General features: G+C 37.3%; 3 protein-coding genes across 10 annotated transcripts in view; 1 reads left to right on the forward strand and 2 right to left on the reverse strand.

Annotated features, from left to right (window-relative positions):
• The window catches only part of TRAPPC13 (trafficking protein particle complex subunit 13), a 33,871-nt gene extending 22,567 nt beyond the window's left edge, over positions 1–11,304 (reverse strand). For 5 of the 6 annotated variants that reach the window (XM_055554460.1, XM_055554459.1, XM_055554458.1 and 2 more), the window contains exons 1-3: positions 11,162–11,304; positions 1,344–1,412; positions 692–791 (exon numbers count right to left, since the gene is read on the reverse strand). In XM_055554460.1, coding sequence (XP_055410435.1) covers positions 692–791; positions 1,344–1,412; positions 11,162–11,207 — 215 coding nt within the window. In that variant the 5' untranslated portion in view covers positions 11,208–11,304. The remainder of the gene's footprint in view (positions 1–691; positions 792–1,343; positions 1,413–11,161) is intronic. The other variant, XM_055554461.1, reaches the window with a different exon arrangement.
• On the reverse strand, positions 6,010–11,297 carry SHLD3 (shieldin complex subunit 3). Of its 2 annotated transcripts, XM_055554472.1 has the most exons (3): positions 11,162–11,272; positions 8,017–8,094; positions 6,010–7,487 (listed from the first exon to the last, which is right to left on the reverse strand). In XM_055554472.1, the coding sequence occupies exon 3, from the start codon at positions 7,366–7,368 to the stop codon at positions 6,610–6,612; it is 759 nt and encodes a 252-aa protein (XP_055410447.1). In that variant the 5' UTR covers positions 7,369–7,487; positions 8,017–8,094; positions 11,162–11,272; the 3' UTR covers positions 6,010–6,609. The 2 variants fall into 2 exon arrangements, with proteins under 2 accessions (XP_055410447.1, XP_055410446.1); XM_055554471.1 differs by lacking the exon at positions 8,017–8,094 and having other exon boundaries at positions 11,162–11,297.
• Positions 11,305–11,892: 588 nt separating the features above from the next.
• The window catches only part of TRIM23 (tripartite motif containing 23), a 36,643-nt gene continuing 30,621 nt past the window's right edge, over positions 11,893–17,914 (forward strand). For both annotated transcript variants that reach the window (XM_055554454.1, XM_055554455.1), the window contains exon 1: positions 11,893–12,034. In XM_055554454.1, the coding sequence (XP_055410429.1) occupies positions 11,954–12,034 (81 nt within the window). In that variant the 5' untranslated portion in view covers positions 11,893–11,953. The remainder of the gene's footprint in view (positions 12,035–17,914) is intronic.

Consider the following 17,914-nt stretch of genomic DNA (forward strand, 5'->3'; position numbering starts at 1 on the left):
TTAAAAATTATCTTGATTGCAAACAGAGTGGGACCAGGGGCTTTTACCTCAGTAATAATCTAGAATAAGAGAATAACTAGGAGCAAGACAGGAATAAAACATTTAGAGTTCCTACTAAGCTGACAAGTCCAATAACTTATGATGGTAAAGGGCTGTGAAGGTGAAGAAAAGAGCTGATTCTGAAGACACTGAGACTGAATCCTTTAAAATAAAGGAATACACAGGCATTTAAAAAGATCTATAGGCTTGTCTGCTGGCTCAGTTGGTAAAGAATCTGCCTGCAATGTAGGAGATGCAGGCTTGATCCCTGGGTAGGGAAGATATCCTGGAGAAGGAAATGGCAACCCACTCCAATATTTTGCATGGAAAATCCCATGGATAGAGGAGCCTGGAACCACAGTCCATGGGGTCACAAAGAATTAGACATGACTTAGCAACTAAACCACAACCACCAAAGAAGAAAGTTAAAATTCTACCACCCTAGGAACCACTATTAACACTTTGGTATGCATTTATTTAAAAAAAAAAAAAAAAAAAACCAGAATCAAATAGTACAATTTCTGTTGTTTTTTTTTCCAACCACTTAAATGTATCATGAGCATTTTTCCATCCTATAGTCATCTTTTGAAAACATGATTTGTAATGGCTTCAGAGTGCTATTGTGTTTCAAACGTGAGCATACGATTCTTACCCAAAATTCTGTGGTAAGGTCAACATTTCTCCCAACATTAAAATTTCTGCACCATTTACAGTTGAAGGATCATCTCTCATAAGTTGGTTAAAGAGATCTCCTGTAGAAAGAGAAAAACATCAAATTCTAACATTGATCTTGTAAATAACTTTTATTTATGTGAAGAAAGTTTTGAGAGATATCAAAAAAAAATAATGTCACAACAAAAATTATATTTAAAAAAATCTAATTTCTAATCTTCATTACAACAATGCACACCAAAAAACTCTGTTTCTACAGAAAATGAACACTTTAGGGACGAAGGAAAATGTAGGTCATGAGATATAAAATATAGAAGCTCCAATAATTTTTAATAAAGGGAATGCTAACATACATTGATGGAACATGTGAGGATAAACAAAATTTTAAAAGTATTATTACAAGGAATGTGTTTTTACTAAAACTAAAAGTCTCTGTTGCCATGGGATATCAATAGTATCTTGATTTATAGATTATGAGTGAGACTTACTGCCCAGATGGCCACATTTACATGTACAAAAACAAGCAATGAAGGATACAGCAAAGAGTTAGTGTAAGATTGGCAAGGCTAGGCTTATCCCCAAGGTAATACAACTCTTGCCTAGGTACAAGAAGAATAAAGCATGTGTCATACCAGGTAAGTCTTTCTCTTCACATGTTACTGGAATATTGGTGAATAAAGTAGGTTTGGTCAACCGCATTACTGTCAATTAGAAAAGTAGGGAAAAAAAGAAAGAAGATATTAATATTTTATGCCAGTGTTCCCAAGTTGAATGTATGAGGTTAATCAATTTTATACTACGGTAAAATATAATCTAAATACGACCTAAACTTAGTATAATATTAAGTATTTCCCAAGATTACTATACAGCAATAATTTACTAAAAATGTTAATATGTAACAATAAGAATTTAATATATGACAAAGAGAACAATTTTGCTTTTACTTACAATCCAAGGAATTATAAAAATCATATGCAAATGTAATATGTCTCATTATACAAAAAGTAGAAAATAAAAGAATTTGAAAACTTAAGGTATAGTAGGAGAATAGACTTTAACAAGATCCTGAGTAACTTCACTGTAAACAATACCAACAAATTATTATTAACCAATATTAGTCTGACAGGGAAAAATGTTAGGATGCGCTATTTTGAATATCAAACAATGCTTTTATGCAAAAAGGATTTTTGTAAACTTTATCCATGTGTTATAATCATGGATCACTGAAGTTCAGTAAGTAGCCCTTTAAGTAATATTAATTCTCTGTAAACATTATGAAAGTACCAGTAAATGTGTAGGTTTATAGAATTCCAACCAAAACTAGTATTTGTTCGTGGAAAATGACAAAATGTATCTAAAGTTTATCTAGAAAAACAAAAATAAGCTATAGAAATTCATAGGAAACAATGAGAAAAAACTGGACATAACAGACAGCAAAACATGCAAGTCAATAATCAACTAATAGGCTTATTAATATAAGACCATACAGATATGTTAGAGAATTTTAAGAAGCCAAACCAATCAACACTATGAGGTATTAGGAAACTGGCTCACTATCTGGGAAAATGAAATTTAGTTTACCTTTCAAATATCAAATACTGTATGTATCAAATAATAGACAAAAATTAAGTAATAGAGAACCAGAAAAAGTGAAAATTTATTACATCTAATCTAGCAAGGATAGGACGTTCTAATTAAAAAATCTTTTTCAATTATTTCCAAAGATTGACTTTTCACCACATCAAAATAAAGACAAACATATAGAAGTAAAAATCATACAAACTCTATTACAGAAAATGAATCCTAGAACTTTTATTAAATGTTCATTCGAATCTAAAACCCAAAACTCTACTGACGTAGGAGCTTCCCTGGTGGCTCAGTGGTCAAGAATTCACGTGCCAATGCAGGAAACATCGGTTCAACCCCTGATCTGGGAAGATCCCATATTCCACGGAGCAACTAAGCCTATGTGCCACAGCCATTGAGCCTGTGCTCTACAGAACTGAAGCCGCCACTACTGAAGCCTCTGCGCGCCTCTCTCAGCACCTTGTATTTATCACAATGTTTATTCACTTATTAGTTTATAGCAGTCCTATTCAAACTCCTTGTCGTTTAAGCCCTTATGTATCATGTTCAGTTTTGTAGCCTTGCCACTTGAGACAGGTTCCAGCAGAATTAGCACCTCATCCTAATCCTCAAGTAAGTGGTATTTTTGAAGATTTAACTTTCATGAACTGAGGCCATTAAACGATGTTATAGTGAATAGATGGCTGCTGAGATAGTCAAAAAAAGCTAACCTTAAAATTTCTAAAGTCACTTGTGTAGTTGATATTTACTGAACATTTACTAGTGCCAGACTTTATGCTGAATACAAGTACTGACACATTTAATTCTCAAAACTATAAGGTTGAAATTATCATTATCCTCCTATAACAGATAAGGATGGTGCCTTGAGAAGGTAATTTATATATAAAAGATTATAAAGCAGATAGATGCCAGAATTAGACTCTGATGACTTCATTCTGCTCAAAAATAATTTTCCCTATTATTAATTATAAGTCCAGGGTCGTAAGCCTGAATGTTAAGTTTATTAGAAACATCTCATGGGAATTCAAAGTCCATCTCTCTCTCAGAACATTAACCAGTTGTACATCAGTGACGTGGAAAAGAAGTGAATGGGGAAGTGTTTTAAACCTCTTTCACTCTTACTTTTAACTAGGAAAACAGAGTAAAACCTGAAGAGGATACAGGCATTTGATTTACACTTGATTATGAAATTCAGATTTCACCTAAAATTTTGTAAAAAAAAAAACACAAAACTTTTTAAAGTCTTCAATAAATTAAAATATTAAAAAAGGTAGGCTTGATGTTATTAATTAATGAATGAGGCTAGTTCAACTTGCACATACATTTATCTTGGCCAGAACATTAAAAAAAATTATGTCGAATCCTTAGAGATCTTAGCATATTTAGTTTTACCTGTCTAGTTCCTTAAGGCATTCAATTTTGTGAACTGTGGAATAATCTGGGATATTTTGAGCAGATTAAATAAGTGAATCATTATGTAGGAACTCATCTGAGAAATTCATGTGATGCCCTTCACATCTGTTTTCTTGGAATGGATTAACATTTATAACATTGACAGAGAAAAATAAAATTATGGTATTGTTGCCTGTTTCCTAGACAGTAAATGCTTTGGGATTCTCTGGGCCAGAATACTGGAGTGGGTAGCCACTCCCTTCTCCAAGGGGATTTTCCCAACCCAGGAATTGAACCAGGGTCTCCTGCATTGTAGGTGGATTCTTTACCAGCTGAGCTACCAGGGAAGCCCCAAATGCTTTGGCATTTCACCAAATGCCCTCAGATTCACCTTCCTGTACATGTTTTTTTTTTCCTCAATTTATTCACATTGATGACTTAACAGTGGAACCTACAAATATTGCTGAGCCCTACTATTAGTGCTAGAATCATCAGTCTTAAGGTTTTAAATACTCTTAAGAAGGCTTCAAAGATGTGGCAGTGGACTCTCAATTCTTTAAGTATTGTCTAGGAAGATGAGACATGAATTGCTTCTTCCTTTAAGATCATGACACTATTTGCAGTAAAATTCATTTTCCCAGTTCTGATTCACCTTTTCATTGTTTCTAAAGGGGAAGAAAGCAATTTATATAGAGTAAATTAGAGAAATTTACATCTGCCACATATGAAGACAAAGAAGCTCTTTTTAATGTGATTCTTGAATTAAAGAGCTGCTCATAAGAAGCTCATAAGAAAATATTCCTAAGAATATTTTCAGTTCTGTGTATCATCATTTTAAAATAATAAGAATGTATTAGAAAAGAAACACTGTGGTCTATGTAAGTGACCCTGTCTTATGATTACTTAACTTTTAACCCTTGATTAACAACCTAATGCTGTATAAGACCTGAGCAACAACAAAACATTGTTTATGATTGCCTGCTTTTGAACTGTGGTGTTGGAGAAGACTCTTGAGAGTCCCTTGGACTGCAAGGAGATCCAACCAGTCCATCCTAAAGGAGATCAGTCCTGGGTGTTCATTGGAAGGACTGATGCTGAAGATGAAACTCCAATACTTGGGCCACCTTATGTGAAGAGTTGACTCATTGGAAAAGACCCTGATGCTGGAGGGATTAGGGACAGGAGAAGGGGACGACAGAGGATGAGATGGCTGGATGGCATCACCGACTCGATGGACATGAGTTTGAGTGAACTCCGGGAGTTGGTGATGGACAGGGAGGCCTGCTGTGTTGCGATTTATGGGGTCGCAAAGAGTCAACAGGACTGAGCGGCTGAACGGAACTGAACTGAATAACATTGTTGCTGCTGTTTAGACAGTAGGTCACATCCGGCCCTTTTGTGACTCCATGGACTGTAGCCCACCAGGCTCCTCTAACCATGGGATTTCCCAGGCAAGAATACTGGAGTGCGTTGCCATTTCCTTCTCCAGGGTATCTTCCCCACCCAGGGATCAAACCCTGTTCTCCTGATTGAAGGCAGTTTCTCTCCCACTGAGCCACCTGCAAAGCTCACTGGTAAAAATGAATAATTTCTGACTTTTCACCAGCAGTTTTGACTGCAAAGATGACTAATGAATGAAAGAGGAAGTAATTACTGAAGAAGTTACCTTGGAAACTCCCTCTATACCTGGTGATTTTTTTAATTAAACATTTTTGGAAGCATTCATGTACATGATGATTATTTTCTACAGAGCAGTCTCATTTTAGACAATAAAAAAGGTGCTAATAGTTGAAAACAAAAACGTGTTTAAACAGTGTGAAACCTAATTAGAAAAGATAACCTCTTCAGGTAAAAACTGGTAGACTCTTCAGGTTTTAAGGAGCCTCAAGAGGCATGGGTTATGAGACACCCTCCAAAGGGCACATTCACCTTGCCAGGCACTGTGCCACAAGGCAAGCATGTTTTTGCCTTCCTAATGAATATAGTCTTACTGATTTTTTTACGGATATAGTTTAAACATTAATAATAGTGTCTCTATGTTAGCTCTGAGGGCAGGGTCCACATTTGTCCCTTCTCCACTTTACTCTAGCACCTATTTAATGGTAGGCATTCAAATTTGTTAAATATACTTTCTAACAAAACTTTTATTATATAACAACTTTGGAGATTTTTATAAAATGATATGTAAACCCATTAACATTTTGCTATGGGAAACCCACAGTGAATCCAAGAACCAGAGAACTAGTGATTAGCATTACCAATATCAGACTGAATTATCTGTATTAAACAAAGAATAAATTGATCTCTTATCCATATTTGATACTTCACTTCAAAAAATGTTTATTGCCTTAAAGATATATTACGGTCTTAGACAAATTATACATTTTGTACTTCTGTTTCAAAACAACACATCAGCTATCGTCTGTTACATATCTTTGGCCATAATAAGCAGAATATGGGCTGGTCTTTCAATTTGAATTACATTATGTCACATGAGTATCATTCCCAACAGAATTGGTTTTAGTTTTATTAAAAAAAAATCATCACACTTCGGGCGAGTTAAGAAAAAATCCTGTAAAATTAGATTCTGGGAATTTATCAAAATCCAAACTATTCACTATAATTCACAGGAATATCTAATAGACTAGTGGAAAAGCAGTAACAGAACAAAAAGAGTAGAACATTTTACCTTTAAATTTAGTTTGAGTAATAATTCATCACAATTCATTTAAAGGAAAGCTGCTCAAAGCAGAACCCAGAAAGTTCCTGACTTAATTGGAAAACCTAGGAATGCACCTGATATTTACTTCTGGGACACAAATTGTATACATAACCACACACTTAAAAATTTCTTCATCTGTTTCACTTATTACTCAGTTCATTCAGAATATTCTTTTTTTTGACAATCACTGTAACTCATTACATACTAAAAATAACACCATATTTATGCACAAATAAATTAATTTTCCCAGTAAGAGCTAATCTTCCTTTAAGAAGATTCCCCACATATTCACAGTACATAATATCACAGAACACCCATATCTGGCCTAAATGTCTCTGAATTGTAGCATTACAAGATGGAAGTTCGTTGTTCCTGATAATTCGATTGAGTTTTGCCCAAATGTCTTCCAGAGTCTGGTTGTTACAAATAGTGTGTTCTATTGTCCATCTTGCTCTATAAAATGAGTGCAAATTTAGTGCCTTTAGATTATCTTGCAGTTTTTTAGACAAAGGAGAAACATTTTCAGTACAGTTACTGCTGGGAAGTGATGATACACTCCAAGACCTTTTTTTGTGCCGTTTTTCTTTTTCTGCATGTTTCTCCAGACTTCCAGAATTAGCCTGTTCATTCAGCGTGTGTGATTGGATTAAGTGCTTCTTTCTTTTCAAATTAGGCTGAAACTCCAACAGGTCTACTGTGCAATCATAACTCTGTGATTTAATACTACATTCTGAAATGGCTAAGTACTGTCTCACATCTTCAGCTGCCTCTTCAGAAATCCCAGGCGGTGACCTTTTAGGTTTGAGTGGAAGTCTGGACCCATCATGTGGAAACCAAGGAATAAATCTCAATAGTGGACGTGTAGGAAAGTCTTGAATTGCTTTCTCTGCAATTTTTGGCAGTTGTGTGGGATCACTCTCATATGGTCGATAATGTAATATTACTTCTGTAGTCATTCTGCAGTAATCCTTCTATTCTTAATGAAGAGAAAATTTCTTAGCTGAGCCCCTCAGAGCCAGAATGTAATTTATAATTACAAGACTCTCTCTCTTTCCAAATCAGAGGTAAACAGGACCTAAAGTGGAAGTATTACAAAGAATAAGATATGGTAGGGAGAGCCTATATACAGATAGGCAGGGAAAAAAGGAAAAAAAAACAAACCAATTCTAATATGATATTTATCAGAGTGCTACTGATAAATGTGAATGCAGTCCACAAAACTGGAAGTCCTTTCTCTCAAGAAAATAAGGAATCTGGATTACATACCCTTAACATCCTTTTAGCCTAAAAGTTCTAATAATCAACATATTTATCTGAACAGATGTAACAGATTTGGAAGTACTGGTATTAACATATTAATATATAATCAACACTATAGCAAAAATAAAAAGTAAATTAAGATTTTTAAAATACTAGAGTCATATGAGGAGAAGGCAATGGCACCCCACTCCAGTACTACTGCCTGGAAAATCCCATGGATGGAGAAGCCTGGTAGGCTGCAGTCCATGGGGTCGCTAGAGTCGGACACGACTGAGCGACTTCACTTTCACTTTTCACTTTCATGCATTGGAGAAGGAAATGGCAACCCACTCCAGTGTTCTTGCCTGGAGAATCCCACGGACAGGGGAGCCTGGTGGGCTGTCGTCTATGGGGTCGCACAGAGTCGGACACGACTGAAGCGACTTAGCAGCAGCAGCAGCAGCAGCAGCAGCAGCAGAGTCATATGAAAATAATGAACAAAAATGTAATAGTACTTAAAAATCTGAGATGTGAATTGAGGACAATGAAAATCACTGTAATTTTTAATCTACCTTGAAGAAAATGGATCCTCTCATACTTTAAAGTTACATGAATTCTAACAAATAGAATACTTAAATGATTTTATTTCATTCTCAGAAGTAAACACTTGAAGTGCAAATGAAAACATGAAAATGGTTTAACCTTTTATTTTAATCAGACTAGGTAGGAACTGGTTTCATGACAAAAGTCTCATCTATATAATTGGGGCATTTAAGCAGTGTCAAAACCTTAGTAGCTTGGCTCCTGAATTCCAATTGGGAGGATGAACAAGAAGGCTAGAGCTTTACTTTTTTCCTCTTAGAACACAGAAGTCTTCAAGTTACACCAAATTAAGTCATCAAAAGTAAGTGCCAGTACACAGCACACAGGTTCAATAATGCAGCAAGAATACTGGAGGGGGTTGCCATTTCCTCCTCCAGGGAATCTTCCCCACCCAGGAATTGAACCCAGGTCTCTTGCATTGCAGGCAGACTCTTTACCTACTGAGCTATGAGGGAAGCCTTAGCACAGCCATAAATAAATAAAATTTTAAAAACAAGCAAAAAAGAGGTTGAATCATTTCTTCCAAAAATCATTAGAGAACTACTTGATGACGGTTCTCCCGTTGCCACGATGACTGTGAGTGGAGGCTCCCTGTCATGATGTCACAACACTCATTTGACCCATGTTCTGAAAAGTGAAAAGTAACCAATCTCATAATGATTCTTTTCCCTACTGTTAATGTTCACTAACAGATTTGACAACTCTTAAATTCAAAATGACTGTGATTCTTAACATCCATTTTTAACATGGTTCTAAATATAGATAGCATATTCTTTTATTACTTAATAATGCTTTTAGTTTTTCTTCCTTCCATTTTTACATTTCAAGATATGGCATTGAGAATTCTTTCACTGTTGTCTGAACTTATTCAGTGTTGTATTCCAGGGACACTGAAGTTGTGAGAATGCCTTAATATTTTACATATTAAACTGATATATTTGGCATTCAATGATTAGAACTTGTGAAAATTCTTGGATAATTAGGACAATGGAGAAAATGGGTCCAAAGAGCTTTAAGAAAGCTGAAACTGACTGTGACTTTCAAATAACTTGTCCTTTTAGGTTGCCAAAATACTCCTTCCCAGGAACCTTCTGTTGTTGAAAATAAAAAATACCTGGGAAAGACCACTGTAGCAGCCTAAAAATACAATGGCAGTTAGCCTCCACATCACTGGAATTTATCCTTGAATGTGTATAAAATGACATCTAGTAGCTAACAGAACTTCTCCAAATTTCCATCAAAATACTAAGGGAATAAGAGCATCTGAAAATGCTCTTTCCTTCATTTGGAGACAACACGGAGTCTTGGAAAGATGAAGGCCCTATGTTGAAATACCACCTCAATCACTTACTAGCTTTGTGATCTGGAAAAAGTTCAACTGAGAGTTAAGCAATATAGTACTTTGGCCACCTCATGCGAAGAGTTAACTCAATGAAAAGACTCTGATGCTGGGAGGGATTGGGGGCAGGAGAAGAAGGGGACGACAGAGGATGAGATGGCTGGATGGCATCATTGACTCGATGGCTGAGTCTTAGTGAACTCCGGGAGTTGGTGATGGACAGGGAGGCCTGGCGTGCTGCGATTCATGAGGTTGCGAAGAGTCGGACACAACTGAGCGATTGGACTGGACTGAACTGAAGCAATATATATTCTACATATCTGATATACTGAGATAAAAAACGTGACAATTTCTCTTCTTTCTTTCTTTCAGAAATAAGCCATTTTAGTCCAGGCCATTTGCTCAGGCTAAGCTCACAGGTCTTACTGCTATTAGTTAACATTTCAAATTCTTAGTTCCATAGTCAGAGACAGTTCTGATAACCCCAACTATCAGTACATGCTTTTTGTACAAATGAAACTGGTGAGCTTCTGGAATGTCTGATGCTTACAGCATAAGTTAGGGGGTAAGAATCCCTCAAAATGGATACCACAAGAAAGGTTAAATGCAGTTCAGCTGAATTCACATGTCTACCAAGCATCTTCTTAGTTCAGTCCAAGAAGATATTGGTAACCACAGAGTAGTGCGCCCAAGAAATAAGTACATATGTGGTAGTAGAAAACAGATAAAATAAAGCTAAAGGCATTCCAAATAAAAGATCTCAGAGAACAATCTAAGATCTCAGGAATTTTATAGAAAGTATGCCCTGCTGGTTCTCTTAAATAATAATCCAATCAAATCCTCAAACTTACTCAAAACTGTATGCTGTATACAGAAAATGAAAATTGATACGAATTTTCCCATACACAATACTCTGAAGTAAACTGCAGTGAGTTTTAACAAACCTAAATTATATGTTGTAGTACTACGCATTTCTAAATGCTTGGCACAATACTAGTCTAATTTCACAGGTAAAGCTGAAGCCTGGTAAATTTGTCACTGCCGAATGAAGAGACGAGACAAGAGGAAAAACCACTTTAGATTAATCATCTTGGTTCACACAGGGCTCTCCCCGGGTAGGGTGGGAACTTTAGCATCTGCGGCTAAAATCTGTTTGGTGGCTTCAGCAACATTTAACAGGGTAAGTAATTTACCAGGTATCTATTTCATTCCAAGTGGAGGAGGAAATGGCAATCCACTCCAGTATTCTTGCCTGGAAAATCCCATGGATAAAGAGCCTGGCGGGCTATAGTCTATGGAGTTGCAAAGAGTCGGACATGACTGGCTGACTGAGCACGCATATTCCATCCCGTCGCAGGGAGGAGAAGAGGTCTCAAACCTAAAAAGCGAAGAAGAAAATAGCTTCCTCTCGCTCCACGGCAAGAAACTGAACAGGAGGGCGAGCACTGACTGTTTAAGAAGGACGAGGTCTACATCCCAGGGGTCAGGTCTACGTGCCAAAAGCTGCAAGAACTAGTGAGAAAAGGGGAGAACACAGTGTAGAGGGAGCCGGGTTCGCAAAAATTTACCTTTCAGGGCCAGCAGGTGCTCCTGCTTGGGGGGATTCACCTCCATTTTGACCGGCACTTTGAACCCACTGCCTACGGAGGCTGAAGAGGTTCACTTCGCTCGGAAGAAAACAGAAACCGCACGTTCCGGAAGACAGGGCATCACATTCCCAACCGTTTCTTCTCCGCCGGTGGTGCCTTAAATTCTCTTCTTACCACGTCCTTTAGCGACTCAACGGCTTCTTTTTACCAAAGCCATCTCTTGCCTCTTAGAGACTTATACATAAAATACTTCTCTATTTTCCAGCCACAATCACAAACCGCGACTTCAAGAAATCACTCCTCGGAGACAATACAGGCCCTGCATATACCTACATCTCTCAGTAAATGCCGTAGATGGGGCATGCTGGGATTTGTAGTTCAAAAGCCGCATGGCATGCAGGGAGATGCAGTCCCCTTTCGTCCAGTCCATTTTCCAAATGGGGAGAAAAGGTCGTTACTGGAGCAAGAATTTCACCCCAAAACCTTACTTCTGTTTTAGCCCCTTATTTTTTGCTTTAATTTTACTCCTCCCATCAATTTGATGGAAGTGTGAGGGAGAAAATCTGCAGACTCTTCAATAAAAATAACAAAGCTCCCACTCGCAAGCCTCTGCTGGCGTGAAGAGGTGCGAGGAAGCCGCCTCGGCGACGCCCGGCGTCGTAGTGCGCCTGTGCGCCAGCGGCAAGCGCCGAGGCTTCTGGGTAGGTGGCTTTACCCCGCCCCTCATGTGAAGGCCTTCTCGGCTGCTTCAGTGGCGAGGCTCCTTCTAGGATGGCTGCTCTGGTTGTAAACAAGCCTGGAGCGGGACTAGACAGTGGTCGTCAGGGCAGCCGGGGGACGGCCGTGGTGAAGGTGAGGGACCTTGCGTGCTCTGTTCTCCGCCATCGGCCTCCCTTCGGTTCGTCCCGGAGATCTGGCTTTTTTGGGCGGGTTGCGCGGACTCGGGTCCCTCTCGGCTTTACAAGCCTATGCTTCCCCTCCGGACCTTTATCCCTGCAGGCCTGAGGTTACCGGGTCTCCTGGTCATTCTAGTCCTTTGTAGTCGCCAACGGGGACTTTTGTGAAAAGGAGGCTATGGGCCTGTGAGAGTGACCTGGGCTGATCTTTCCCCAGGCCTTCTGTTTTTAGCTAAACCCAACAGACATTAATAAGCTTATTTTTATGAAATTGATCCATTATTATTGACAGATACTATTTTAGCTATTTCACCTCTTTAATATCTATTTATGAAGTAATTGTTGATTCTAGTTTTACAAGTGAGGAAACTCAGGTTTCGGTTAACACTGTAGCTGAGCCAGAGTTGACTGCTCTAAAGTATTCTTTTCGTTACTGCACTACTTTTTAATGAGACATCTGTTATTGGTTGACCTGCCCTCTCCTCTTTTGGTAGTACGGGTGTTCAACAACCCCGTTAATGCTCGGGAATATGAATTACCCTATGTTTGAAGTTTGAAATTCTGCCATGTTTAAATGCTCTAAAATGGGTTTACCAAAAATTCAGTTGAAATAACCGTAGAATCCACTTTTCCGTATATAAATAGATCTGGAAGGGAGAACTGATCTTAATAACCTTCAGAATCCCCTGTAATCTCGGATAGTGGTAATTCTTATTCCTGGCTACATATTACTGAGGACTTAAAACAACAACAACAACAACACACAAACGATTTAATCCCCCAGTTATGCTTAAGTTGATATCAGTATATTTTTTTGCATTCCCAGAATGCTTTTAATGTGCAATGTCCAAAACCATTGGAGGAGATATCTGAAATTCTTTTAAGATCTTGAGTAATAGGCACCTGTGGTTTTTCATCTAATGTTGGTTTCGTATGACAACGAATGATACATTTTTGCCTTCAACTATATTATCAATCAGTATTGGTGGTTGTTGATTCGTCTTTTAAACATTAATAAAGTTATTTTGAAGACACATAGCATGTCTGAGATGTGAAGGTGCCCTCATTATTTGGCTTGTATGGTTGAGATTTTATTTATTGAATTGTGCTTTTTCTAAGTAGAGAATACCTGAAGATTATTTTGTGAAATAACTTGAAATAAGAAGTAATAGGAATGTATGTTACTACTGTCTCTGCTTTTGTTACCTTGTTTGTCTTAAAATCTGAAAAATATACCAAAACCTGATGTAACTCCAGTTTATTAAAGCACAGAGTTTGGTAAATTAGGGGCTCATTTTGTTAATTTTCATTTTTATATGTAAATGTGACTGAGGTGTGCAGTAGGATAGTCCTTTTTGGCAAGATCCTCATGCTGTAATTTGTAACATAAATTACAAATTAAATTTTAAAAAATCTCATGGCCATTGTTATAGATGAAAGTAAGAAGTGTTTATTGGAAGGTAAAAGTTGAAGTATATAATGCTAATGTTTGCATATATAAAATGACTTCCTGCTTTATGAGCGAGTTGATATTGTTAGAGTTTTCTCATTAGGGAAAACAGACAGAAATTGGATATAAAATTATTTATGTTCACAAAAGAATAGTGAGCTGCCTTCAGTTCAGTTCAGTTCAGTTGCTCAGTTGTGTCTGACTCTTTGCAACCCCATGAATCGCACCATGCAAGGCCTCCCTGTCTATCATCAACTCCTGGAGTTTACCCAAACTCACGTCCATTGAGTTGGTGATGCCATCCAACCATCTCATCTTCTGTTGTTTCCTTCTCCTCCTGCCCCTAATCCCTCCCAGCATCAGAGTCTTTTCCAATGAGTCAACTCTTTGCATGAGTGGGCAAAGTATTGGAGTTTCAGCTTCAACATCAGTCCTTCCAATGAACACCCAGGACTGATCTCCTTTAGGATGGACTGGTTGGATCTCCTTACAGTTCAAGGGACTCTGAAGAGGCTTCTCCAACACCACAGTTCAAAAGCGGCAATTCTTCGGCGCTCGGCTTTCTTCACAGTCCAACTCTCACATCCATACATGACCACTGGAAAAACCATAGCCTTGACTAGATGGACCTTTGTTAGCAAAGTAATATCTCTGCTTTTTAATATGCTATCTAGGTTGGTCATAACTTTCCTTCCAAGGAGTAAGTGTCTTTTAATTTCATGGCTGCAATCACCATCTGCAGTGATTTGGAGCCCAGAAAAATAAAGTCTGACACTGTTTCCACTGTTTCCCCATCTAATTGCCATGAAGTGATGAGACCAGATGCCGTGATCTTTGTTTTCTGAATGTTGAGCTTTAAGCCAACTTTTTCACTCTCATCTTTCACTTTCATCAAGATGCTTTTGAGTTCCTCTTCACTTTCTGCCATAAGGGTGGTGTCATCTGCATATCTGAGGTTATTGATATTTCTCTGGGAAATCTTGATTCTTGTGGTTCCTCCAGCCCAGCATTTCTCATGATGTACTCTGCATATAAGTTAAATAAGCAGAGTGACAATATACAGCCTTGACGTACTCCTTTTCCTCTTTGGAACCAGTCTGTTGTTCCATGTCCAGTTCTAACCGTTGCTTCCTGACCTTAGTCCTTTGAAAATATGGCCTGCTTTATTAAATTTTAATTTACCTGTGATAAGTTTGAAGCCCTCTTTGGCATACAAAACTAAGAGCTTTTTTCCTATCTAGGACTTAATTTCTTATGCTGTTAGCCACAATTCCTATTCATAAATACTGAAGAAAAAAATTTCTTACTCTGTTATTTACTGAGATGATGCAAAATAGTCTAGTAACTGTGGTTTACTAGAATTTTAAAATTAAATTTTAATTTAATTTAATTTTTAAATTAAACTAAAATTCAATGGACTTTTGCTAGTACTTTTTGAAAAAAAACTATGGTAGTAACATGAGTAATGATGCTGTTAAAGATACAAGATCTGAATGAAAAAAATAAAATTTTAATTTGGTTCTTTGGAGTTTTGTCATATATAATGGTAATATATTATGGTGTCTCTATAGTGAGAACATTTACTTAAAATGTTGCACTTACTTTGTAATATCTAATTTCTATTGTGAATATCTTTTCTGTAATTTGATAATGAAGATTTTTTTCTTTTCAAGTGAAGATATTTAAGTAATACTTTTTTACTGACTTTTTTAAAAAATGCAGGATAATATGAAGTATATTGTATATATGTTTGTGTAAATGTACATATATATATGATTTATGTGTAGTTATTCCCCAGCTGTTTCCATCCTTCAAAGAGAACTACAGTTCCAATTTAATGTTTCCTGTGTATCATGCCAGAAAGATAGTAGGCTTGTAAAACAATATATATATAAATATATATAAAGGAGAGTGAAAAAGTTGGCTTAAAGCTCAACATTTAGAAAACTAATCTGGTTGCATCACTTCATGGCAAGTAGATGGGGAAATAGTGGAAATAGTGTCAGACTTTATTTTTCTGAGCTCCAAAATCACTGCAGATGGTGATTGCAGCCATGAAATTAAAAAGACGCTTACTCCTTGGAAGGAAAGTTATGACCAACCTAGATAGCATAATTCAAAAGCAGAGACATTACTTTGCCAACAAAAGTCTGTCTAGTCAAGGCTATGGTTTTTCCAGTGGTCATGTATGGATGTGAGAGTTGGGCTGTGAAGAAAGCTGAGCACTGAAGAATTGATGCTTTTGAACTGTGGTGTTGGAGAAGACTCTTGAGAGTCCCTTAGACTGCGAGGAGATCCAACCAGTCCATCCTAAAGGAGATCAGTCCTGGGTGTTCTTTGGAAGGAATGATGCTAAAGCTGAAACTGCAATAGTTTGGCCACCTCATGTGAAGAGTTGACTCATTGGAAAAGACTCTGATGCTGGGAGGGATTGGGGGCAGGAGGAAAAGGGGACGACAGAGGATGAGATGGCTGGATGGCATTACCGACTCGATGGACATGAGTTTGAGTGAACTCTGGGAGTTGGTGATGGACAGGGAGGCCTGGCGTGCTGCAGTTCATGGGGTTGCAAAGAGTTGGACATGACTGAGCGATGGAACTACTAATATTCTCTTTAGCTCCCCAAAGATATATACTTGCAAAACAGTGTATATAAAAATATATGCCTCCTTTATATCTTCTCCATTATGCAAAAGTTAAATATTCTATATGTCATTTTTCACTTTGCTTTATTGATATGGAATCATACTGTGTATACATAAAAAGTTTCCTGACTCTTCCTCTCTAGACTGCATGTGTGTGTACGTGCTCAGTCATGTCTGACCCTTTGTGATCCTGTGGACTGGAGCCTGTCAGGCTCCTCCACCATGGGATTCTCCAGGCAAGAATTCTGGAGTGGGTTGCTGTTTCCTCCTCCAGGGGATCTTTCCAACCCAGGAATCAAACCTGCCTCTCCTGCGTCTCCTGCATTGCAGGTGGATTCTTTACTCATGAGCCATCTGGGAATTCCCCCACTAGACTGCATAGTTTTGCAGTATATGAATATTGCTTAATTTATTTTCTGTGTATATTTACTTTGTTTCCAATATTTTTCTAATGCAAAAGATGCTTGAAGGGATAATATATAGATATTCTTATACACATGTGATATACTTAGAGGATAAATTCCTGAAAGTAGAATTACTAAGCTATTCACACTGTTGATAGGTTTTGTTAGATTGCCTTCCATGGGGGCTATATCAGTCAATAAACAGTTCACAGCAACCAGCAGTTTATCTACTCTCCCACACTTTCATCAGTAGAAAGTGTTATCAGCTTTTTAAAATACAATCTGAAAAAAGTATATTGATATAACTTCAACTGATTTCAAAATGCTTTGAGTGAGATTGGGCATCTTTTCGTATAATTAAAGATCTGTTTTCATTGCCTTTTCTGTGAACTATGTGTTACATTTAAGCTTCTTTTGGACCATACTGGGATGCAAGCCAGTCATGAATTATCAGTTTATTTTCAGTGAAAAACATTAACATTTCATATGCTGACTCCAACTTGATTGTAGAGTTAATATTAAAGTTTTACTGGATTAAGTCTGATTTTCACTCTGGGTTTTCAGTGTGTGTTTTTTTTTCTTTTTAACCTTGTAGTATGTATTTGTTGGGGGGTGGTGGTTAGCTGAACTGTTTTAAAATTTTTATTTTGTTGGACTTTATTAACCTAAGCACATAGGTGCTTGGTATTTGGAATACCTTGTTCCTGAGGGCTTTGGTCTAACAGGGTAAGGCAGGCTGGAAAGGCAATTAAAGTATTAACAGTGTTTTGGGTATTGAGATCAACACTTATCCATGGTACATGGGAACCCTAAGGATAGTGTATTCACTTAGGAATTTGTTAGTTTATTAATGTAAAGAAAGAATCCCTAGGAAAATGTCTTTTTAGCTGTTTCTTCAGTGTTAACGTAAAGCAAGAGGCAAAAACAGTTTGATGTGTGCTGTGAACTGCAGGTTATTTGATATAGTTTGAGAATAGAATTTGAAAGAGAAGAGAAGCAGTAGAACAGGAGCCATGCTGTGGCAGGTCACAGATGGTGGTTCTGGAATTTGGGGTACAATCAAACAGTTCAGTGTGGGTATGTTTAAAAAAATTATTAAATTGTGGAAAACTTCAAATATATAAGAAATAACCTTCATTGATATAAACATAGTTTGTTGGCTAATTATAAAACAAACTTATGGGCTGAAGAATTAGAATATGCCAATTCTTGTCACCCTTCTTTTTTTTTAATTGAAGTATACCTTTTTTCTTTTTTTTTTTTTTTTTTTACTTGAAGTATAGTTGATTTGTCATCTTTCCTATGACTGACTCTGTGTACTTTCACAAGTCAGGTAC

The sequence above is a fragment of the Bubalus kerabau genome, chromosome 18 (assembly GCF_029407905.1).
Source record: "Bubalus kerabau isolate K-KA32 ecotype Philippines breed swamp buffalo chromosome 18, PCC_UOA_SB_1v2, whole genome shotgun sequence".
Classification (NCBI taxonomy): domain Eukaryota; kingdom Metazoa; phylum Chordata; class Mammalia; order Artiodactyla; family Bovidae; genus Bubalus; species Bubalus kerabau.

Coding starts and splice junctions, on each gene's coding strand:
- SHLD3 (XM_055554471.1), bottom strand. CDS start 7,368: ATGACTACAGAAGTAATATTACATTATCGACCATATGAGAGTGATCCC.